Source organism: Phyllostomus hastatus, unplaced genomic scaffold, assembly GCF_019186645.2.
Source record: "Phyllostomus hastatus isolate PE091 unplaced genomic scaffold, TTU_PhHast_1.1 phas_contig_34, whole genome shotgun sequence".
In the NCBI taxonomy this organism is placed as follows: Eukaryota; Metazoa; Chordata; class Mammalia; order Chiroptera; family Phyllostomidae; genus Phyllostomus; species Phyllostomus hastatus.
In genome coordinates this window covers 24086876-24112936 of record NW_025333857.1, presented here as the reverse complement: position 1 = coordinate 24112936, position 26061 = coordinate 24086876, and the positions used below count along the sequence as shown (strand labels likewise).

Below are 26061 nucleotides of genomic sequence, written 5' to 3'. Positions count from 1 at the left end.
AATCTAGAACACACACACACATCCCCAATACCAGAAATGAAAATGGGCATATCCTATACATATAAATGATGTAAGGATATTATGAGCAACTTTATGCCAAGAGAGAGCTTAAAAGAAACATACAAGTTTATGAAAAACATAATAAAACACAAAAAGAATGAAAATAAGATTACTTCTATATATATTAAAGAAACAATATAATTTAAAATCTTTTCCACACAGAAAAATTGGGGTATTAAAGTCTTCACTACAAGAATTCACCTCAGACTTCTGGCCAAGATGGAGGCATAGGTAGATGTGCTTCACTTCCTCTCACAACAAAAGAAGGATAACTACCAATTTGAAAACCAAAACAAGCTCTGGATGGTGTGGCTCAGTGGACGTAGGCCTGCAAACCAAAGGGTTGCTGATGCTCAGTCAGGGCACATGCCTGGATTGTAGGCCAGGACCCCAGTAGGGGGCACATGAGAGGCAACCATATATTGAGTTTTTTTTCACACTCCTTATCCCACCCTTCCCCTCTCTGTAAAAATAAATAAATAAAATCTTTTAAAAAATAAAATAAAAATAAAAACAAAAACAATCAGAACTACCAGAAAATCAAATTGTATGGAAGTCTGACAACCAAGGCATTAAAGAAGAAACATTCTTCCAGACTGGTAGGAGGGGCAGAGATGGGGAGCTGGGGCATTGAAAATGTGTGACAAGGTAGTGGTGACAGACCTGGCAGGCAAGGTAGTGGCTGGCGGACTGCAATACCCCATATTCCTGTGCAGATAAACCGTGAGGAACAACTGGGGACCGAGACAGACCGCGCAATCCAGAGTTCCAGCATAGGAAATTAGAATCTCAAAACCTCTGATAGTAAAAACCTGTGGGGTCTGCAGCAACAAGAGAAACTCCCAGTCTCACAGGAGAGTCCATTGGAGGGGCCTACAGGATCTCAGAACTCACACAAGCCCATACATCCAGGAAGCAGCACCCAAAAGGGTACACTCTGGTTGTGGGAAGCAAGGGAAGTGACTAAAAGCAGGGTGAGACCCAAGCAAGAGGCATTTGTTTCCTCTCTGACCCCTGCCCCATATACAGCACCACAATCCAGGGAAGTGGGTTGTCCTGCCATGGTGAATACCTAAGCTTCTGCCCCTTACAATGTAAGAGGTGCGCTAAGACAAAGAAATATGGCCCAAATAGAACATATAAATACTCCAGAAAAAGAACTAAGTGAGGAGGAGACAGACAACCTATCAGATGCAGAGGTCAAAACACTGGTAATCAGGAAGCTCACAGAAATCATTAAGTATAGCCACAAATTAAAGGAAGAAGTGAGGGCTATACAAAGTTAAATAAAGAAAAATATACAGGGAAACAGTGAAGGGAAGGAAACTGGGACTCAAAAAGAGGATTTGGAACAAAAGGAAGAAATAAACATCCAACCTAAACAGAATGAATAAACAAATATTCAAAAAAAATGAGAGACTTTGGAACCCCTGGAACAACATTAAACGTTCCAACATCCAAATAACAGGGATGCCAGAAGGAGAAGAGAAAGAGTAAGAAGTTAAAAACTTATTTGGATAAATAATGAAGGAAAGCTTCTCCAATCTGGTGAAGGAACTAGACATGCAAGTCTAGGAAGCTCAGAGAGCCCCTAGAAATTGGACCCAAGGAGGAACACACCAAGACACAGCATAATTAAACTACCCAAAATTAAAGATAAAGAGAGAATCTTAAAAGCAGCAAGAGAAAAAGGAGACAGTTATGTAACAAGGAGATCTCATAAGACACATAGCTGATTTCTCAAAAGAAACCTTACAGGCAAGAAGGGGTTCCAAAGACGTGTTCAAAGTCATGAAAAGCAAAGACCTACAACCAACATTATTTTATCTAGCAAAGCTGTCATTTAGAATGGAAGGGCAATAAAGTGCTTCCCAGATAAGGTCAAGTTAAAGGAGTTCATCATCACCAAGTCCTTATTGTATGAAATATTAGAGATACTTATCTAAGAAAAAGAAGATCTAAACTATGAACAGTAAAATGACAACAAAGACACAACTATCAACAACTGCATCTAAAAAACAAAAACAAAAACAAAAATAAGCAAACAACTAGAATAGGAACAGTATCACAGAAATGGAGATCACATGCAGGGTCATCAGCAGGGAGGGAGAGAATGAAGGAAATGCCAGGAGAGCCCAGCACACCTCCTGAGTTGAGATACAAAGGCAGCTAGAGTCTGCAGAACACAGTACCAAAGACTAGAGTGCTGTGTAAAGTGAGAACACTGAAGATGTACTGATAGTCCCTCTCGAATATTCAGCTTACTAATTAGTACATGCATGTAAAAAACAACCTATGGCTACATGGGAGAAACACATTAATAAGATTAGAAAACATAGTATTTACTCTTACCAGCCATACTGGAAAAAGTCATAATGCATGGGAATTTGGGTAAAATATTTAGGAAGGTTGTGCCTTGGTTGCAGAAAACAATTAGTCCTAGATTGAGCAGGGCACTGCTCTGTACCCAAGTAACAAATCATAAAATATTCAAAATGATCAAATTGTTTGCAAGTAACAACTACATTTCAGAAGAAAGCTCAAGAAGATTGATGGGAATATAGAACTACCTGGCACCCACCAAGATAAAAAAATGTTTGACATCCAAATCAGAACTACCAGGTGTATAGTGAAGCAGAAACTCACGTGTCATGAGGAGAAAAACCAATCAATGAAAATGGACCCAGTAATGAAACAAATGCTAGATTAGCAAATAAGGCCATTAAAGTAGTCACTGAAACTGCAATCCATATGGCCAAAGAGTTAAACAGAAACATAAAAAATATAAAATAGACCCAAATCAATCCTCACCTAAGGATATGTGTACTGATTTTAGAGAGGAAAGGGGAGATAGGGAAAGAGAGAGGAACTGAGAGACAGAGAGAGAGAGAAAGAGAAATTCCAATGTGAGAAACATTGATTGGTTGCCTCCCATATGCACCTTGACATACATGACAGGCTGGGGATCAAACCCTCAACCTAAGTATGTGCTCTGACCAGGAATTGAACTTGCAACCTTTTGGTGCACTCCAAACAAGCCACTTGGCCAGGGCCTAAATCAAATGTTCAGATAGGAAAACTACAATGTCTGAAGTGAAAATATACTGCGTGGGACTAATTATAAATTAGATGTGGCAGAAAAAAGATTAGTGAACCTGAAGACAGTAATAAAAACTATCCAAATTTCTATAGTATATACTTCATCCAGGAAGAATAAAATGATCACAGAAAGAAGTTCTAAGATGCAGGAAGGACTGGGGAACAACTTAACTGTTAATCATGTGGGTAGATAAACATTACGAAAAGACAGTAATAATAATGCCTAGTTTGGGGGTAAAAATGAGACAATTAAATTATTAATCTACAATAATAAGATAGAAGACATAAAAATTAAGAACAGAAATTGAGCATATAAATTCTAAATTTCATTGTAAGAGAACTGAAATCTTCATCGTTTACTGATGAATGTCAACAGATAATGCCAAGCTGACAAAGCAAGAAATAGCAATATAAGCATGTACAATATTTAGAAATGTGGAAATAATTACTAAAAGGAATTGCTTCAAGTTAAAGGTAAATGTTTCTCAGTCATAGGCTTAAAAGTGGGCTATCACCTTTCTTTAGAAGCCTTTGAGGGTACAAAGGGTAGAATGGTGAAAGCATGCATTCTACCCTTTAAGAGTTTACAAAACATACATAATAGTTTTAATCCAAAATAATCCATTAATTCAGGAACCAATACAATGCATGCAAATTAGTAACATGAAAAAGGAAAGCAACACATTTATTTACCTTTTCTAAAATGAGTAATATATAATATACTGTATTTTAGAAAAACAACCAGTTATGTTAAATATTCAGTCAAGCTTCTTACTTGTTAACAAAAAAAAAAAAAAATCTTGTCTGATTAGTTAAAGCAGAAAAGGAATTTATTTAAAGATTAGTAGGAAGCTTACTTATTTACATGAAGCTATAAATCCCAACCACACAATGAAATCTTTTCCAGGAAAAACTAGACTGCCAACTGTACTTGAACAATGATTAAAAAAAAAACAAAAAACAAAAACAAAAACAACCCTAGACTGCCACCATTACTTGGGACCTCTGATACTAGAAACCTAGAGCAATCAGAAGCTCCCCACCACTTGTGCCAAAAGATAACCTCCCTTGCTCACACCTCATGTTGCTCCTGTGCAAATTCAAGTGTGAAGTATATGACTGGCCACATACCTCTACCTTAAGCTGTAAGTGGGTATAAGTATATAAATTTTCTTGCATTAATTTTGGGAAGTCAGGTCTTATAATATCAGAAATTACTAAAATGTAGGGAAAGTGCTCAAAAATGCTGGGTCACAAATGATGAATGTTTACTTCATTAAGTTACTGTTATTTAATGTTATAGGGAATTTGAATATAAATCAATCATAAGTCATAGCTTTATTTCACAAAACACTTTTAACTCATGATTATCAAATCAATAAACTCCCAATTAAGTTTATACGAATATATGAAACAAGAGTATAAAAAACATGTTATTTCTGTTGATCCAAACAGTTCTGCAAAAAAGAATAGTGAACAGATCCAATATTTTTAATACTGCTAAAGTAGACTTTAATGATCAAAACTGCTACCTAATCATGTCATAGTCTAGAAATTTTCTTTTTAAAGATTTTATTTATTTGTTTTTAGAGAGAAGGGAAGAGAGGGGGTAAGGGAGAGATACATCGATCAGTTGCTTCTTGTTGCCTCTTGCACTCTCCAGGAATATGCCCTGACAGGGAATCAAACCAGTGATCTTTTAGTTCTCAGACTGGTGCTCAATTCAATGAGCCATACCAGCCAGGGCAGATTAACAAAAATTTTCTCTATGAGAGCTACAATTCAATTATAACTGACTGCACAGTTTGTAAGAACTATCTAAAATGTATTATGTACTTTTATGCTTATTAAACAAAGTATATAAAATATTACTTAATCTTTCCTTAATGTCTTAAGGTCACCATTATAAACAAAATGCAGTGTTGTTGTAAGTAGCTTCAAGACTACTTTAGCAACTTAAATTAACTAACCCTTTCACTCAATTTTCCCAGAACTTTGACTTGTAATGTTGCTGGCTCCTAATTAAAAAGTGCCTCTCCATACCAATCAGCCTCAGGAATGCCTACCGTGCTATCAGCATTTACCTGAACATGGCAAAACTACCAAGTCATACTCAAGCCTATGCCCAGGGCTAAATCACAACAACTATAGTAATCAAATGATTTTGCAAGCTTCCCCATCTTTCAATATGGCCTTTCTTTATGATGATTTCAAAGTCCCTTTCTAGGCCCAATTTTACATTATCAATAATCTCTGCTAGTCTCTAACTCTTAGAAGGGTACTAGATCAACAGAATTGACAGACTGACAGGATTTTAGGTACCTTGATAGATGGTAAGGAAACTGTACAGAGGGAAAGGAGGCTTTATTTAGCAGTCCTATGTATCATACTACATGTTGCTGCCTAAATGTCACATTTTTCTTTTGAGGACTCAAAATAAATCTTGGCATAGACTCAAAAGACATTTCAAAAACTGCCTGTTGCATTAGCTATGTGTCACACTACAAATTTTAATACTTCTTATATATTCAATTATAAAAGAAAAGATCCATATTTTAGAAAATTTAGAAAACACAGGTTAAAAGAAAAGTTCCACCATTCTTGATACATTTTACATGTGTTTTTATGTGAAGTCTAAATATGGATGTATATAAACTTAACAATCTCTTGGCATTGAAGAGGGGAGAAAAAGGCCACAACAGCTAGGATAACAAAAAAATGAGGGAAAGAAAGATATGAGGTTAGAGAGATAAGGTGAGGCCAAAAAGTGAAAGCAGAGTCTTATGAATTATATTCAGTCCTAGGCAGGTGCCTAGGTTGGTTGGAGTGTCATCCTGTACACCAAAAAGGTCTCCAGTCAGAGCACATGCCTAGGTTGCAGGTTCAATCCCCATTTGGGGCACATACAGGAGGCAACCAATCGCTGTTTCTCTCTCACATCTCTCTCTCTCCCTCCCTTTCTGTCCTTTAAAAAAAGTTATATTCAGCCATTAAAGTTTTTGTGCGTGCAGTTGAACAAGGTTTGAACTGTGTGGGTCTGCTTACATGCAAATGTTTTTCAATACAAATATAGGAAAATTTTCTTGAGATTTCTTTCTTTCCTCCCTCCCTCACTGCCTGCTTTCCATCTTGCCCTTTTTCCTTCCTTCATTTTTTACTGTTGTTCCATTACAGTTGTTCCAATGCTCCCTTGTTCTTCCCTACACTGCCCACCCCCTGCTCCCAGTCAATCCCCACCTGTTGTCCATGTCCATGGGTCATTTATACTTGTTCCTTGATTAAACCCTCCCCTTCCTTTCCTCTTTATACTCCTCCTTCCTCCCTTCTGGTCACTGTTAGTCTGTTCCTTGTTTCCATGCCTCTGGTTCTATTTTGCTTTTTGTTTGTCTTAGTCATTGGGTTCCTCTTATAGGTGAGATCATATGGTATTTGTCTGTTGGAGATCTGTTAGTATCATGAAGCAATCATATCAATTACACTAAGCTACCATAAAAAAATCATACTGCTGCTTCTTTGTTATCAATGTATGAACTGTAATACCTCTAAGTAAATATGAATTTCTTTTTCACATTATCACATTAACACTTGTCTAGTGTTAGGGATATGTATAACACCTACAAGTGTTTTGTATCATGTAAGACAATATACATGTAGGTACTGACAGACAAGTCATTTTATAAACAGACTATGTCAACCTACAATATTGATAAATACAGTACAGCATTTAAAATGTTTTCTCTTATGATTTTTTTCTCTAGCTTGCTATATTATAAGAATACAGTATACATTACATACAACATATAAAATATGTGTTAACTGTTCAACTTATTGGTAAGGCATCTGGTCAAGAGAAGACTATCTGTAGTTAAGTTTTGGGAGAGTCAAAAGTTACATGTGAATTTCTGACCATGTGTAGCGTACTTACATGTTGTTCAAGGGTCAATTGTACTTGCATTGCTTTGGAGAGATAGTAAGTAATGAAATAGGTAAGTGGTGTGATCAAATTTGCATTTGGAAAAGTTCATCTTACCTTTAATGAGAAAAATAGATTAGAATAAGGCAAGCAGGGCCACTTAAACCGATTAAGAGAAAATAACAGCAGTCTAAGTGAGAGATGAAGGAACTGGATGGAGGCAGAAAGGGAAGTGGGCAGATTCAAGAGAGAATTAGGAAATAAAACTGTGAAGATTTGGGGATGGATTCAATTTTTATGTGAGAGAAAAGGTATCATGAATGAATCCCAAGTTCCTAACTTGCATAATCCAACAGACAATGGTGCCACTCACCAAGACAGGGAATGTTATAGTAAGACCAAATTTCAGGAGGAAAGGTCATGTTTTCACAGTTAATTTTAGATGTAATCAATGTGAAGATATCTATACTGAATATCTTGTTTGCATCTAGATTTATGCTCTACCTGTCACTACACAGTTTTCTGTATCAACAGGGAACCTCATTCAATGGCTTCTCTTGGATTCAGTTAAGGAAGCCCTAGTAACTGCTCAGAGGGGTAAAGTATTTATTACACTGGCTTACTCTCTATGAGGTTGCTTGAGCTCAGTCCTTCAAAAGAAGGTATGTCTCAATACAGGTCTTTGTAACTCTCTCCTTGGTACCATTAACTCCAAGCAAAATAATCAACATACATAAAAACACAATCCCACACTAAAGTCACATTACAATTAAATTGTTTAAAACTAGTAATAAGTAACAAATCTTAAAAGCAGTCAGAGAAATAAAATATATTATGTATAAAGAAACAAAGACCTGGCTTGTATAGCTCAGTGGATTGAGTGCAGGCTGTGAACCAAAGAGTCGTCAGTTTGATTCCCTGTCAGGACACATGCTTGGGTTTCGGACCAGGTCCCCGGTAGGGGATGCATGAGACGCAACCACACATTTATATTTCTCTCCCTCTCTTCCTCCCTCCTCCTCCATAAACAAACAAATAATCAAACAAATACAATCTTAAAAAAAAGAAACAAAGATAAGAGAACAGCAGACTTGCTTTCAAAAACTATTGTAAAAAAATAAAACATGTCATACTAAAGTGCTCAAAATAATAAATAAAATAAAATAAATAAATAAAACTAAAAATAAACCTTCCAAAAACCTGTCAAAGCAAAATCATTCTTCTTCAAAACATAAAGCAAAATAAAAGCTCAGAATTCATCACTGGCAGACTTATATTATGAGAAATGTTAAAGGAAGTTCTTTAGAGGCAGTAGGAAATGACAGCAGATAGCATCCTGGGAAAGATAAATGTACGGATCAGTATCATATACTTTTTTCTTAAGTTTCTTGAAAAGATAACTATTTAAAGCACACACAATAGCAGTGTATTGAGGTTTATAATACATGTAGAAGTAAAACGTATGACAAAAGTAACACAAAGAGTGGGAAGAGGTATACAGATTACATTTGAAGTTAACTGTGAAAACTTAGGCACATCTTATAAAACCCCAAAGAAGCCACTAAAAATAATTTTCAAAAATGATGTATAGCTAATAAGCCAACAGTGAAGATAACATGCAATATTAAAAATGTAAGAAATATTATCAGAGATTAAAAAGGAAGACTCATAATAAGAAGTCAACCCATCAAAAAACCCCCTAAGAATCATTAATATGTATGCATCCAATACCAAAGTTTCTAACTATATGAAGTAAAATATTTCAAACTCAGAGCAGAAATAGAGTAGTATTTTGATTTTCACTATACCAAATTGCATTTCTATGTAGTAGTAACAAAAAAATTATACTGAATTTAAAAAGTAATTTACATCAAAACATGAAACATGTAGGGATAAAGTTAACCAAGTATGTGGAAAATGTGTACAACACTGAAAACTAAAAAATACTGCTGAGAGAAATAAAAAAATTATCTAAAAACTGATTGATAACTTCCATGTAATCTCAATCAAAACTCCCTTAGGCTTTTGTTTTTCTGAAAGAATTAACAATATGATTCTAAAGTCAAACAAAAAAACAAAGATCTTAGTACAGCCTAACAATTTTTTGGGGGGGAAAAAAAAAAAGGAAACCAAAACAGAAAACAAAATACATAGTTGGAAGAGTCATTTACCAAATTTCAAGGCTTACTATATAAAGCTATAGTAATCAAGTCAATACAGTATTGGCCTACAGATAAATGGACAGAAGAGAAAATCCAGAAAGACACATAAATATATGTTCAACTGATATTCAACAAAGATGCCAAAGTAATACAGTGATTAAAGAATATTTTTTTCAACAAATGATACTTGAACAACTATTTATTCATATGGAAGAAAAATAAACCAATAAAAGTTTATAAGTTTAAACTTATAAGTGGTTTATTTTTATAACCTTACCTCAAATAACACATACAAAATTATTTTGAAAAAGATCACAGATCTAACCAGAAAAAATAAAACTTAGAAATTTCTGAGAAAAAAAGGAGAAACTTTTCATAACCTTGGTTGGGTAAGATAAGATTTCTTAGGTCACTAAAAGCACAGAACATTAAATAAAATTGAACTCAAAAGTATTATTTTCTTTTCATCAAAAAACACTGAAGCCCTGACTGATATGACTCACTGGGTTGGGTATCCTGAAATCTTGAAGGTCCCTGGTTTGATTCCTTGTCAGGGCATGTGCCTGGATTGTGGGTCAGGTCCCTGCCTAAGGGTGTGTGACAGGCAACTAATAGATGTTTCTCTCACACATCAGTGTTTCTTTCTTTCTCTTTCTCCCTTACTCCCCTACTCTAAAAATAAATAAAATCTTTAAAAAAAGAAATACAATCTTTTTAAGAAACATTGAAAATAAAAAGGTAGGACATGGACTGGGAAAAAATATATGCAATACATTTATATCTAGCAAAGTATATAAAAGAATAGGTAAAATTAATAATGGAATACTATGCAGTAGGTAAAAAGGAGAAACTCATACATTTTGCAACAGCATGGATGGACCTGGAGAAAATTATGCTAAGTGAATTAGGCTAGTCAGCGAAAAATAAATACCAAACAGTCTCACTTACATGTGGAATCTAATGAACACAATAAATCAACAAAGAAAAGAGTAAGGAAAGCTTAGATACATAAAACAGACTGAAAGCTGCTGAAAAGGAAGGGTAGGGGACAGGATGAAAGATGGTGAAGGGCTTAACCAAAGAACATTTAAGCACAACCCATTGATATGGAAAACACTACAGGGGTTGGTTTGGGGTGGGGAGAGGGTGAGACTGGGTGGAGAAAAAGTAGGAATAGCTGTAACAGCATAGACAATAAAAATAAAAATTTCAATAATAAAATGCATGGGAATAATAAAATCAGGATAGTGCTTTCTTTTGGGGACAGAGAATACAGGGAAGCTTGATTATACCTATGTTTAATTTCTTTAAAAATGACTAGGTAGTAGGTATACAGGCCTTCATTACAGTTTTATTTATTCTTTACTCCATGGGTAAAATATATAGAATTGAAAGAAAAATAAACTATACCCAAAGAAAAAGCTTAATTCATATTTCATTTAATGATCATAGTTACTAAGATATTTAAAGAAGGACTTTCCCCTATGTCTTATTTACCTGTGGACACATACAAATATATGTAAAACTGGAGAGAAGAAAAAGATTCAGTTATATTTCTAGTTTCCTACTAGTCTTTGCTAGTTGGATGCTTTAATGTTTCTATCATAACTTCAAACTCATTAAAAATTGAACTTCACTTATCTTTTCCCACATCATGGACTCAAGCTCTATGTTTTTTGCTGTTTCTATCACTTTACAAGTTACAAGGATAGCATATTGCTTTAGAGCATAAGCTTAGAGCCAAACTGCCTATGTTAAAATCTTGACCATAGCTCAAAAACTGCCTGACCTTAGTTAGGTAAATAACTTAATCTCTCTGTGCCTCAGAATACATGTTGAATACATATAAGGTACTTAGAGCTAAACCTGGCAAAAACAGCCATGCTCGATAAATGTTAACCACTTTTTTAAAACTTCTTGTTGCTAGTATGACTATTATTACAACTATGTGCTGACTCATCTATGTTTCTTCCTTGTTCCCCCTATATCAAAGAAGATACTAAGTCCTGTTGATTGATCCTAACCATCTGACCTCTCCCTATTTCTGGACACCAGTAGTGGAGATCTAGACTAGTACAGCCTTCCTCCTACAAGCCCTCCTCTTCTTTAATTTCTCACCATCCCAACCTATTACACACTAGTAGGTTCCCAAATGATCACCACTATAAAAAGTGTGCTGGCAGAAAGTCTCAAGGTTGAGTGTTAATCCTACAACCATGAAAGCATGCTACATTTATTACTAAGAACGGAGTAACAAGGTATTATAAATTGCCTTCGACTAGAATTAGCAGTTCCCTATTATATTAGCAATCACTCCTAACATAGAGATTTGATTGAGTATAAAAATCACCAGTCTTTCTGAGTACTCACTTACCTGTTTGGGCCCTAGTCTCTTTTGTTATAAGTAAAATGTTTGTAAGTGCCATCAGTCCATACTCTCATACCCTAAAAGGCAACACTAATTGAGCACCAACATTCTTCCCTGATTAGCCCAGAGTAAACATAGTTATCAAGGAAATTAATACCAATGGAAGTACTGGCAGAGGTAAACCTGTGTGTCATTTTGAACTATGTAATCTGTGGAGTTTTTCCTAATTTTAAAGGTCCATAAGTCTATTCTAAAGCTATGCAAATCTATGTAAAATTCCTCTAATTTAAAATTAGTAATTAATTTGAAGGAAAATCTAGAACTCCAGAAAACATTCTTAAATCTCTTGTAAAAATTTTTTGGTATTGCTTCAAAATAATTTGGTTTAAAATTTAAAACTGTATTTTAAAATAAATATCAGTGTGATATTTCATTATAAATTCATATTTTGATAACAATGCATTTTGGAACACTACTAAAATAGGCCCAGAAATTTGATATGGGCACAGAAAAGTTACACAGCTACTCTTTGAAAAGTAGTTCCTGGAAATTTGAACACATAAACTTAATTTTTTTAACATTTACCTTTTTTCTTCTTTTGCTCTCAGCTGTTCTTCCTGTCTCAAAACTTGAACCATTATAGATTCAAAAACTCCACTTGTCAAGCCTGCCAAACTTCGTGGTGTTGACCGACGCCTTGTTGAAGTACATGCAGTTCCCTTCTCATCCTCCAATCCAAAATAGCCTCTAGATGTAACTGCTATCGTTGTCTTTTCTCTCAAGTGCCTTGGAGAAGAATAAGTCAATTCACAAGGTCAAATCTTCTAGGTTAGCAATAAACCCCCTTAACCAGCATCTTAAGAAGAATTCCTTTTACTAACTACATAAAAAGTGTTTAAACTTTATTTAACTATATTCCAGATTTTTATCCTGCCTACATAATTTCTAATTTCCCTTACTCATCTCATAAAATCACTAGTGATAGTTCCTTCCCTAAATTTAAAATATATATACATAAATATATAACTGAAGCATTAAAATTAAGAATTAAAGCACTATCTCTTTAATGGAAAAAGTTTACTATAAGCATAATTAGGTGTAGCTTATTTTTACATCTCTGCATATATTTCTTACTACCTATCATTGGTGTGGGAAAATGTATAACAACACAAAAAGACTTTGGGAGAGAAAATTTATGATATATAAATCCTCTGAAGAAACTGTAAACAAATAAAGCATTAAAATATATAATTTTAAGTTGTATTACAATATATAATTGTAAATTTAGAAATCTTAACTCTAAGAATCCAAGAATCTAGATTTCCTCTTCAACCTCACCATAAATGTTTCCCTACTCTATACTAAATTATTAATAAACTAAGATACTAACCTCATTTTTAAAGATATTGATGAAGTTTCCCAGCAATTTACTTAATAAGCATAAATCTCCTTAATAAATTTGAAACAACTGATTAAAACCATTCATACTGGAAAAAGAAATACTACATTAAACAAAGTTTTAAGTCTAAACTGAAAAATGACTTTTGAATTTGTCTTTACATGTGTTCACTGTAAAAAGCATCAGGGAAAATACCTGTTGTTCTACCTTTGCAAAGTATGTCAGAGTCTCTGAAGGTCTTTTGTGTATGTTATTATTTTTACAATGGCAAAACCAAGTCAATATTAAAAGTAAGCATTCAATATGCTGGTAAGAATTTTTACAAAAATTCAAAGTTTACCCTATAGTCTATTTTACTGCTTTCCTATAAGGCTTTCTTTAATATAAAAGAGGCTAAAAGTTCACCATAAACCTTTATGTCATGAAATACAATCAGACTTCTGTCCATCTTGGACTCTGGCTTATTACTCTAAGTTAGAACAACTTTGTAACAATCTTACTCTCAGGCCATCTAGGTCCCACAAATGGTATGATGGCAAGGTTCTACTGAACTGTGGCACTATTAATGTGTTTTGTTACAAGGACATAGTATTTTAACTAATTCAGCTTTAGGTAGGCACTGAACTTTTAAACTGGCTTTCCAGAATTACTAGCTTCAGTAATTCTGAAGAATTTGGGCTAATTTAGGCATACTTTTCAGGCTATTGTTCTTTTGTGCACAATAGCATTACATCTGTATAATGGCTAATTGGGCTGAGAGTAAGGAATATGGGACCAAGGAAAACAAGATAACTGGCAATAACAGATGCTGAATGGATATACTTGGGTTCATTTTAGTATAGAATTTTTACTGGTAAACTATGTAATTTTAATCACTTCCTCATCAACACCAATTGAAGAGAATATTAATAATATACTGAAAAATGATGACTTTCTTAGAGGTCACAGTGTATGCAGAGCATTGCAGATGAGGAGAGTTGAAAGAGAAAGTCACATGGGTAAATTGTTATATAAAAAATCAGAAACTCAATTTTACCATTTAATTTCATTCAGTCTTACAAGTAGAGAAGATGAAATTATAAGCTACTTTTTTCAACAGTATTTCCTCAGAACAAAGACTAAGAGAAATTAATATCCTTTATTACTTATCAGAAATTAAAACTTTATGCTTTGATACTTACTCATAATTAAAAAGAAAAAACAGTTTCACATCAACAAGTAAGGATTAAAAGACTGATATTACTCAGTGCTGGAACAAGGAAATAAAAATTCTCATATATTAGTGGGTGTGTAAAATTGGTACGGCCTTTTTAGAAGTCAATTTAGTGATAATCATTAAGATTTAACTTGCATATATCATTTTACCCGTTATGCTTCCAGGAATTTACCCTACAGCTGCATCCTCAAACTATAAGCAATAAAAACACACACATACACAGTATTGTTTGTTATTAAAAAAGAACTTGAAAGCACTAATGTCTTTTGACGCAAGAAAAATTAACTAAGGTAATATACCCACAATATGAAATAGCATCCATCCAGTATAAGAAATTAGGTAAACCTCTATATGCTCACTATAAAAGATGTCCATGTAACTATGCTGAAATGTAAAATAAAGTTTCTAAACAAAATGTATTTTAAAAAGTTTTAGAAGAATTTATTCATTTATTTTTAGAGAAGAGAAGGGAGGGAGAAAGAGAGGATTTAGAGAAACATCAATGTGTGGTTGCCACTCTCGAGCCCCCTACTGGGGACCTGGCCCAAAACCCAGGTATGTGCCCTGGACTGGGAAGTGAACCTGCCATGCTTTGGTTCGCAGGTCGATACTCAATCCACTGAGCCACATCGGCTAGGGCCAAAATATATATATATTTTTTACACAAAATGAATTCTTGGGTTGGCCAAAAAGTCCATTTAGTTTTTTCTGTAAAATAAAAGACTCATATTTTATATTCACCAATAACTTTATTGATCTGGGTATTTTGAGTTATGTCAGCTATCTTCCACTATTGGTTCCTAGTGGGTAGAGGCCAGAAGGTGCTGCTAAACATCTTCCAAAGCATAAGACAGTGGCACAGCAAAGAATTATTTGGCCAATATGTCAATAATAGCAAGAAACTTCACAAACTACTTTTGACACGTTTGATCAGTCACAGCACCTTTCCTATCACTGCACAAATCTTTTTTTGCATCTCAGTTGTTTTTACCTTTCTTGAAAAAATAAAAAAATATGCCAAAAATCTTACATATCTTCTTCCATCTTCAATATTAAAATGGCTGCACAAAAATTCACCAATTTTGATTTTTTTAAGTGCACACTGATAATGACAGCTGCTGTAATATAATGAAATTGTTTTAAATAAAGGTAAAGACAACTAAGCACAAGTAGGGCCATTGTATGAAAAAAACTAAACAAACTTTTGAGGCAACACATACAAGTATATATGTAAACATACATATGGCACTGAGTAGTGTGTCTGTATACATGCACGAGTTCAAGTTCTCACCTAGACTACTGTAATCTCTTCATGACACATTTCCTGGTTTCTGCTCTAATCTACGTACAGTCTATTCTGCATGCAGCAATCCAGGTAATCCTCTTAAAAGGTAACCAGATCGAGTTATTCCCCTGCTCTGTCTCTTTCAAGGCCTTCCAGTTACACTTAAAATATAATCCAAAATTCTGATGGCCTACAAGACCTAGCGTGGTATGACCCTCAACTACCTTTCCAGACCTCATTTTCTACCACTCTGCCCTTAGGTCTTTGTGTCCTGGCCACAAAAATCTCCTTGTTATTTTCAGTCACACCCACATCTGCTTTGCACCTGAATCTTCCTCCTGGAAGGCTGTCTTCCCTCAGATATTTGTATGGTTAGGCACTATCACTTCATTCTGCTCAAATGCCAGCAGATCTGAGAGGACTTCCCTGAGCACCATAACTAGTATAGGACCCGCCATCACTCTCTATTTTACCCCAATTTATTTTTCTTCACATTACTTATCACTACATTACATTCTATAGTTATCTATTTGGTAATCAAACCTCCCCACCAGAGTGAAAATTCCAGGGGCACAAAGACTGTTTAATTAATGGCTGTATCTTCAGAGTCTTGTGTGTTTGCAGGTATACGAGTGTGAGAGACATAGATGGGTAATTGGAAGAATACAAGCCAAATTGTTTATCATTTTAAATTTACACACATTATTAAATTTGAAGAATTCTGATCACCTATTTTGTCCACAGTAAAAAAAAAAAAATCCTGATTAAAGATCTGTAACCAAATACTTATATTTCATTTATCAGGTAATAAAATGCAATAACATAAAAGTACATCTTACCTTCAAATAAAATGTCAGATAATAAATCAATGATCAAATAATACACTAAAATAACTCACTTTTTAAAATTCAAGTTCTTTTTCCTGCCTATTAGGAAAATTGTTTAATGGAGTCAGTCTGGTAATAGTTTGAAAATAACATTGCTAATTATAAGCAAAAGCTAAGCAACAATTATGACTGATTCACTGAGTTTTATAGTTTTTCTCCCCACAAAGCATGAAAGGTCTTTTCTATGTTGTTAATACATTCCAAGTTTCAGAATTCTGAGACTCAATTCTGTTTAAAATTAATAAAATAAGTATGAAGAAGGAAGCGAATTGATATTAAGCTTTACTTATGGTTAATATATAAACTAACCATTGGCTCCCTAGTAAAAACAGATGTTTAGAAAAGTTTACACTATTATGTGATTTTTTTCACTGTTATCAAAACAATGTATATGTGTCACTTAGAAAAATTGTATCTACACAATTAAAACTTGGAAACAGAATTATCTAATCTGCTCAAAAATATTTTAAAGAGTTTCAGTTATTTTTTAATCCATTACTTAAAAATATTAAAGTAAAACTATAGCCCTCAGCATATTGGTAAGAGAGAATACCAAAAATGAGGTGATGTTTAATGGAAACATTGTTTACCAATGTGTGGGCAAGATCAAGGTAAACTAGGAAGAGATGGTGAAATGCTCCTCAGTTAGTCAAAGAGCTATCATCACTCTAGACCCAAAAAGAAAAAGAAGAGGCAAGAGTTACTGGAACTAGAAGAGCTGTAATCGTAAAAGAGGGCCACACAATGATGGAGCACTTGCCGACAACCTGCAGTCTAGCAAAGAGAAAGCTGTTAGAATATCCCTATCTCCCTATCCTTCTGTCAGTGACTGACCCCAATCAGAAGCCAGAGGATAAGGCAGACCAATTGAGGCAGTCCCTAGAAATCAGCCTCCTGGAACACAGTGCACAGGGTGGAGAATGGACTTCAAGGGGTAAATGAAGATTATGCAGCACAACAGAACCTTAGTACTAGTTTTCCAGAGCAACTGATTAAAATTTGGGAAGACAGAACTTTTACTGGTAAATTTCAGCAAAAACTTTTGCATGTTTGGTAGATAAGTTTCATGATGTAGTCTGCCCCACCTGCAATGCCCGCCTTCCATCTGGATTTCTGTATCTTTATAAACCCTTTACTATAAGTCATTAAGACCAAGTACCAAAATAAATCTAACTTAAGACATGCCTTTCAATAGCTCTACAGCCAAGTATTAAATGAAGATTTTCAAAATGAATGAAATATCATAATGCACTCACCAAAAATAACTTTTTGTAATATTGTTTTAAAATTACTTAAAATATGCTTAATCTCACATTTTAAGTATCAAGTTTATCATCTTAGAATGTTCTGCCATATATAAAACATAATAGTATATAAATAATATACATGATTTATAAAAATATACATATATTTTAAGTACATATTAAAAATATTTCTGGTTAGAAGTCAGATCATAAAAGTTTGGGGACCACTGCTTTCATCTCCAACTATATATTGGATACCCAAAAGAGTTTCTGCTAAAAGGAAGTCTTCACACTTAACCAAAAAAGCATTTATCACAGACGAGTAAATTTATTTCCTAATTGACCCTCTTTACCTTCTTTTCTCCCAGTTGTTTCTCTATTGTTCCTGTATTTTTAACTCATCTTCATCCAGAGCTCTAGTTCCTTGTTTGATTCCTTCATTTGCTCTAACATAATTCAGCCTCTTTGAGCTATTCACATAGATAACTAGTTGGGACTCATCATTTGTATATGACTGACTTCTTCTCTTATTTCCTTCAACCAATTATCTTTCTGGCTCAGGCACCCAACCCCTCTTGTGCATCTCAGCCAGAAAAGCTCCTTCACTCCTATACTTCCACTACTAAGCACTGCAGGAAAAGTTCCACCTTGAAGTCTGTGTTGTCTACCTGCAATCTACACTGGGCTCAACCCTAAGATGGCTTCTTGGAACGAAGTCAACTCCCTTATTGGTTTACCATAACAAAAATATCAAATGCCATCATTATTTCAATTATAATTAACATTTAATATTATATTAGTTCAGGTGAACAACACATGGGTTACACATTTATATAACTTACAAAGTTATCCCCCCATAAGTCTAGTTCCCATTTGCAAATGCCATCACCATTTAAAATTTTTACCCCACTATTCACTGTCAGTTGGCAGCTGACTCTGCCCATGGCTTATTTCACAGAGAAAATGACTTTTTTTAAGTAAGAGGCTCCACTAACTTCCTGTTTCTCACAAAACCAAATTATCCGAATCCAAACAAAATTATCTAAATGCAACTTGCAGATGCTGTGAAAAATGTACCTCTCATCCTCTGATCAAAAATTGATCCCACTATATAGGTTTTCAGAATTTGTATTTCATTAATTATCTTCTGCATCTTCAACCTAAACCTGCTAGTTACCTTCAGCATACAAACATATCAAAGTTTATATTAACAACAAACCATTACCCCTGAAAAGAGTCACAGTCTAAACTGCTGGTCCATTTCAACTTTCGCTCACATGTTAATCTGGTATTTGCATGAAATCAGTCTTCACAAATTATCTCCTAGTTATGATATTTTTCAGTTCTTCTTAATTCAGTGTCTCTATACTATCTAATTACTCTTTTGTCAAGAACTTAAAACAGGACTTTGCAGAAAGAGCTGTTTAGAATCAGTAGAAAAGAAAAATAAATACTAATTAAGAAAAATATTCATTCACATTATTCAAATTAATTCATTCAAAACATAAATGAGTAGCAGGGATTCAGCAATGAACAATGGGACAATCTGTATACACTGAATCGGAAATATAAAAATCACAGATGACTTTCATATACTTAGGCTGAAACAATAGTGACCACTGGGAAAAAATGTGAAAGATGAAAAGAAAAATTTGAAAGAAGACCTGGGTTAGAAATATGTACTTAGTTTTTAACATTTTGAGGTAACAGTTGCACAATGAATTGGAAAAGTACTATGGATAGAAATATAAAAATAAGACAAAGGGAAAGCTCAAGTACTGATTTCAGAATTTTAGTGATCAAGTTTTAATAAAAATGAATGACTTCGCCAGAGAAATAAATATAGGGAGATAAAACCTAAAGGCATAACTTTAGGGATTATCCACAGTTACAAGGAAAAACATAGTAAAAGAAGAGAAAGGCTCAAAAAGTTGGGAAATAGTTTAAGAAATAGAACAAGAGGGTCTGATCTAATCACATAAGCCATTTAAAAGCAGAATAGTTTTGCCATGGCCAAGTGGCTCAGTTGTTGAAGCATCATCCTGTACACCAAAAGGATTCGGGTTCAATTCTCGGTCAGATACCTAGATACCTAGGTTGTGATTCAAACCCCAGCTGGCATGGGTACAGGAGGGAATGAATCAATACTTCTCTCTCATACCGATGTTTCTCTCCCTCTCTTCCTCCTTCCCTCTCTCTCAAAAATCAATTAAAAAAAACATATCCTCAGGTGAGGATTTTTTAAAAATAGAAAGAAAAATAAAAGAATAGCATGAGAGATGCCAAAGGAGAAAAGTTTTAAGTACTAAAAGTGGCATATACAATTTAATTCTCCAGACAGATAGAGAAAGGACTAAGTAAAAGCCAAGGATTGAGCAGGAAGACATTCATTGGTAAAACTAAAGAGGGCAACTACAATAAGGAATTAATTGCAAAGATCCTGATAAGTTAAGCCTTTCCAGGCCTTTGTTCCCATCTGAAGTGGCACCGAATAAATGACAAGTCCCAAAAGAACAACTGAAGACCATAACTAATTTTTTAAAAACCAAACATTTTGCTTAGAATAAATTTCCATTTCTTGATTTTGTCTTTTTAATTAAAGGAAGACACAAAGGTAAATGTTAAGTTCTTAGATACATTGAAATGGTATTTTAAAAGTGCTTTACCAACCTCAACAACTATTCTTTTTTTATTTTTTTATTGATGTTCAAATACAGTTGTCTCCATTTTCCTACCACCACTTTCCCCGGCCCTACCCATGCTCATCTCCCACCCTCAATCCAAACCCCCCTTAGATCTATCCATGTATCCCTCATACATGTTTATTTATCTCCCTTTCTCTTCTTTCCCACATTATTTGTCTCTCCCTTCCCTTCTGGTTACTGTCAGTTTGTTGTCGATTTCATGTCTCTGGCTGCTTGCTGGCTTCTTTTGTTAATCAGGTTCCACTTATAGGTGAGATCATAATGGTATTTGTCTTTTACCGCCTGGCTTACTTCACTTAGCGTAATACTTTCCAGTTCCATCTATGTTATCACGAAAGGTAGAAGCTCCTTCTTTCTTTCTGCTGTGCAGTATTCCATTGTGTAAATATACCATAGTTTTTTGACCCATTCATCTACCGATGGGCACCTAGGCTGCTTCCAGCACTTGGCTATTGTATGTGGTGCTGTGAACATTGGGGAGCATAGGTTCTTCTGAATTAGTGTTTCAGGATTCTTAGGGTATAAACGCAGCAGTGGAATCGCTGAGTCAAAAGGCAAGTCCATTTTTAGTTTTTAGAGGAAATTCCATATTGTTTTCCACAGTGGTTGCACCAGTTTGCATTCCCACCAACAGTGTACTAGGGTTCCCTTTTCTCCACAATCCTACCAGCACTTCTTGTTTGTTGATTTGTTTATGATGGCCATTCTGATCGGTGTGAAGTGATATCTCATTGTGGTTTTAATTTGCATCTCTCTGATGGCTAGTGATGCTGAGCATCTTTTCATATGTCTCTAGGCCCTCTGTATGTCCTTGGAGAAGTGTCTGTTCAGGTCCTTTGACCATTTTTTAATTGGATTGTTTATCTTCCTGGTGTTGAGTTGTGTGAGTTCTTTATATATTTTGGAGATCAAACCCTTGTCCAACATATCACTGGCAAATATATTTTCCCATATAGTTGGTTCCCTTTTCATTTTGCTAATGTTTTCTTCAGCTGTGCAGAAGCTTTTTATTTTGATGAAGTCCCATTTGTTTATTTCCTTTATGTCTCTTGCGCTCTAGGGGACATATACGTGAAAATATTGCTGCATGGAATATCTGAGATTTTCCTGCCTATCTTCTCCTCTAGGTGTCATGACTTCTCCTCTTATGGTGTCACGATTTATAGTTAAGTCTTTTATCCATTTTGAGTTTATTTTTGTGTAAGGTGTAAGGTGGTGGTTGAGTTTCATTTTTTTCATGTAGCTGTCCAGATGTCAGCTACAACACCATTTGTTGAAGAGGCTATTTTGATTCCATTTTATGTTTCTGCCCACTTTGTTGAATATTAATTAACCATAGAGACTTACATTTATTTCTGGGCTCTCTTTTCTATTCCATTGATCTATATGTCTGTTCTTATGCCAGTACCAGACTGTTTCCATTACTGTGGCCTTGGAATATAGTTTGATGTAGGTATAGTAATCCCATCTACTTTGTTCTTCTTTTTTAAAATTGCTGCAGCAATTCAGGGTTGTTTATGGTTCTAAATAAATTTTTGAAGTGTTTGTTCTATATCTGTGAAATACATCATTGGTATTTTGATAGGGATTGCACTGAATCTATAAATCGCTTTGGGTAGTATAGACATTTTGATGATGTTAATTCTTCCAATCCATGAACATGGTATATGCTTCCATTTATTTGTGTCTTCCTTAATTTCTTTCTTTAGTCCAACCTCAACAACTTTGATGAACATTTTTAATAAGTTAGGACTGCTCTGCTAAACATCTTAGTGCCATGACAGCTATTCTTCATCCAGAGGCAATCATGAGTTCTCGCTAACAGCAGGACAGAAGGCTTCCTAGGTCACTAACTCTCATACAACCCAGTATATTCATGTTCCATAGAAGATGCTAAAGTTGTGACAAGTCTACAACATAGGCAGGTAGATACTTGGCTTCCTGTTCTTGGCTAACTCCTCTAAATGTCTGCCAAGTACTGATGAGGCATTAAGGTAAAACACTTCAAATTCAGAACACTTTCAGACTCAGACAATTGCACAAAAAAGAAAAGACAGGAAAGCTAAGGTGAATTTCTCCCCTGCCTATCTAAAAAAAACAGGTCATAACAAAGAGATGCACAGATCCCTACAAGAGCTGAAGACATAATTGAAGTTAGGTGGCAAGTTGCCATTATAGTGCCCACAGAATGTAAAGAATGTAATTTTTATTCTCACAAGCCACTAATTTCTATTGTTCTCTCACATATTTCTTATGCCAAATGACCAAAACACTGGTGCTGCAAATGTTGATTCCACTGTACTATTAAAAAATATATTATTAAAATGTATATTATACTATTAAAAAGTATCATGGAAAAACAAATATGTAAACATTTTATTTCTGGAAAATTACAAGAAATAAAAATTATTTGATGAGGACTCAGCCTACCAGATAATAAATGGATTTTATAGTTACAGTATTACAGAAGTTTAATACCAGAAGATGAACAGTGAGACATACCAATAGCTGAGGGGAGCGAGTTCAAAAATAGATCCAAATAAACGGGGCCAGGATGAGCCTCTTGGACACAACTGAGCAGGCAACCAGGTAGGCATGAAGTGAAGCAAGGCCAGCAATCAGTGGGGACCTGTCTGAGGTGTGGAGTGAGGCTAAACCTGAGCAATGGGGCCCCGAGGACATTAGCTGAGTGGTGAGGGTGACATGAGGTGAGTGGAGAGTAAGGAACAAGAAGAGAAAAAAAAGGTACAAATACAGCAGAAAATTAATGTATTATAAAAATGGTAAATAATATCAATAAAGAAAAGTGACACTGTGAAAACTGGCTGGTCATGAGAAAAAAGCAAAGCTGGATTTCAATCTTACTCCTTGACCAAAACAAGTATCAGACAATCCCATTCCTTTGTTCATTCACTCACTTATTCCTTCATTCAGTACTACTTTAGGTATTGGCATCAACACTTACGGGCAAGATTCCTGACCTCATTAAGCTTACATGCTAGTAAAAATATATACAAAAAGAATGAGAGACAAAGAACGTACTGACAGCTCTAGAAGAAACAGAGGTTAGGGGGTTGGGTGAAAAGGTGAAGGAGGACTTCCTGTCAAGATGGCAGTGTAGGTAGACATGGCTCACACAACCACATCAAAATTACAGCTAAACTATGGAACAACCATCATTGAGGAATCTAAGAAATCGAGCTGAATGGAAGTCTGATGACTACAAAATCGAGATGAATTTAGTCTGACAACTACAGGATTAAAGAAACCACATCCATCCAGATAGGCAGGAGGGATGCAGACGTGGAACAGGCTGATCCCACGCTAAAGTGGATAAAAATTAGGGAAGGATATCTTGGGAACAAGGAGTCCCAGACCCACACCAGGCTCCCCAGCCCAGGATACCAATTCCAGAAAGAAGTGCCCAAAACTTCTGGCTGCAAAAACCAGTGGGGACTGAGTTGGTGGAAGAAACTGCTGGAACCCAAGTGGTTCCTCTTAAAGAACCTACACATGGAATCATCTATTCAGACTCACTCTCACTGAGCTCCTGCACCAGGGTGGCAGCTTGAAGGGCACCAGTGGTATACAGGGAGAGACTGAAGTGTCTGGCATTAGGGCGAGCAGATGCCATTGTCCCTTTGATGAGCCCTGGAGCCCATAGAGCCAGTAGGCTGGTTCCATATATGAGACTCCAACAACTTGGCTAATACTGTGTGACCCACCTTGGGGATCTACAGATGCTCTAAGCTACTCAACTTACAGGCACAACCAAGCTGCTTTTCTATAAGAATGGCTGGTCTTGGCTCCTAAATCCCATCAAACAAGCAACAGCTGGGTTCAGTGAGTCCTAGCAGCAGCTGGGCTAGAGTCACAGTTTGGCTTCACCTGGGAATCTCCAAGCCCAGCTCAAGTAGCAGCCATCTCAGATTGCTTTATAGTTCAGGCAGGGTGTCCTGGGCAAAACACAGGTGGAGGCTGGCCTTGGCCTGAACTGTCTTGGAAACCCCAGGGACAGTGCACCCAGTGGACAACTACAGACCATGTCAGAGCACCATCACCTTGCCCCTGTATAGCTCATCCTCCACAGAGGGTGGATGTTGGTGGTCAGTGGTCACAGCCAGTCCTTGCAGCTGACTGGCTTGTTTAAATCCCTCCCACTGATCTTCTAACAGCAACCAAGGCTCAACTACAAGAGGAGGGTATACTCAGCCCACACAAAGGGCACACCTTGAATACTCAGGCTGGGTGATAGGGGAGGCTGTGCTACTGGACCCTATAGGACACCTACCGCATTAGGCCACACTCCCAAGACACAGAGTGAAAAAAGCTCTACCTAATACATAAAAACAAACACAGGGAGGCTGCCTAAAGGAGGAGACAAAGAAATATGGCCAAAATGAAACAACAGATCAAAACTCCAGAAAAAGGGCTAAATGAAATGGAGATAGTGATCTATCAATGCAGAGTTCAAAACACTGGTTATAAGGATGCTCTAGGAACTTAATATGGACCTCAGCAGCATAAAAAAGACCCATTCAGAAATGAAGGATACACTAATTGAAATAAAGAACAATTTACAGGGAAACAACAGTAGAATGGATGAAGCCAAGAATCACATGAATGATTTGGAACATAAGGAACTAAAAATTAACAATGCAAAACAAGAAGTAAAACGATTCCAAAAAAATGAGGATAGTTTAAAGAGCTTCTAGGAAAACTTTAAAAGGTACAGCATTTGCCTCATAGGGGAGCCAAAAGGAGGAGAGAAAGAAATTGGAAATGTAGCTGAAAAAATAGTGAAACAAAACTTCCCTAATTTGGTGAAGGAAATAGACATACATGTGCAGGAGGTGCAGAGAATCCAAGTAATGATGGATGCAAAGAGACCCACTCCAAGGGACATCATAATTAAAAGGCCAAAGGTTAAAGATAAGGAAAGACTGTTAAAAGCAAGAGGAAAGAAATTAGTTACCAGAAGGTTGCCAGATGGGAGGGGTGGGGGAGAATGAGTGAAAAGGTAAGGGGGTTAAGAAATACAAAGAGGTAGTTATAGAACAGCCACCGGGATGTAAAGTACGGTACAGGAAATAGAGTAGCCAAAGAACTTACACACATGACCCATACACATGAACAAGGGTAGAGGATTGCCTGAGGGAGTTGGGGGGGAGGTGCTGGGTGGAAGGGGCAAAGGCAGAAATGTCAGGACAACTGTAATAGCATAATCAGTAAAAATATAATTAAAAATAAAAGAACCAAAAATACAAATAAATAAAAAAACAAAAAGCAAACAGATATGTACATGCAAGGTCTGTCCAGAAAGTGTCCAGCCATATACTATGAAAAAGAGAGACATTTATTGAAGACAGATTAGGACAATATGCCTCTTGGAACCTCATACAGTTCTCTCAATTGCCACCAGCTGCCCCATCGTATTTTCCTGAATCTCATCGATCTGAAATCTCTTCCCTTTCAAAGGTGATTTTAGTTTTGGGAAAAGCCAGAAGTCGCAGGGCACCAAATTATGGGCTGTAAGGGGGGCTGAGTCACCTGGGTGACTTGATATTTCACCAAAAAACTGTGCAGAAGACATGATGCATGAGCTGGTACATTGTTGTGATGAAACTGCCCATCACCAGTTGCCTTTCTGTGGCCTTCTGAATCATCCAAATAGTTTCTGTGGAGGTGTAGGGGAGCTGTTTCAATGTAGGGAGCCATTTGGC

At 35.7% G+C, this 26061-nt stretch overlaps 1 protein-coding gene across 1 annotated transcript in view; it reads right to left on the bottom strand.

Annotated features, from left to right (window-relative positions):
* The window catches only part of KIAA2026 (KIAA2026 ortholog), a 131494-nt gene that overhangs the window by 76721 nt on the left and 28712 nt on the right, over positions 1-26061 (bottom strand). The window contains exon 3 of the mRNA XM_045840495.1: positions 12188-12388. Within this exon, the coding sequence (XP_045696451.1) occupies positions 12188-12388 (201 nt within the window). The remainder of the gene's footprint in view (positions 1-12187; positions 12389-26061) is intronic.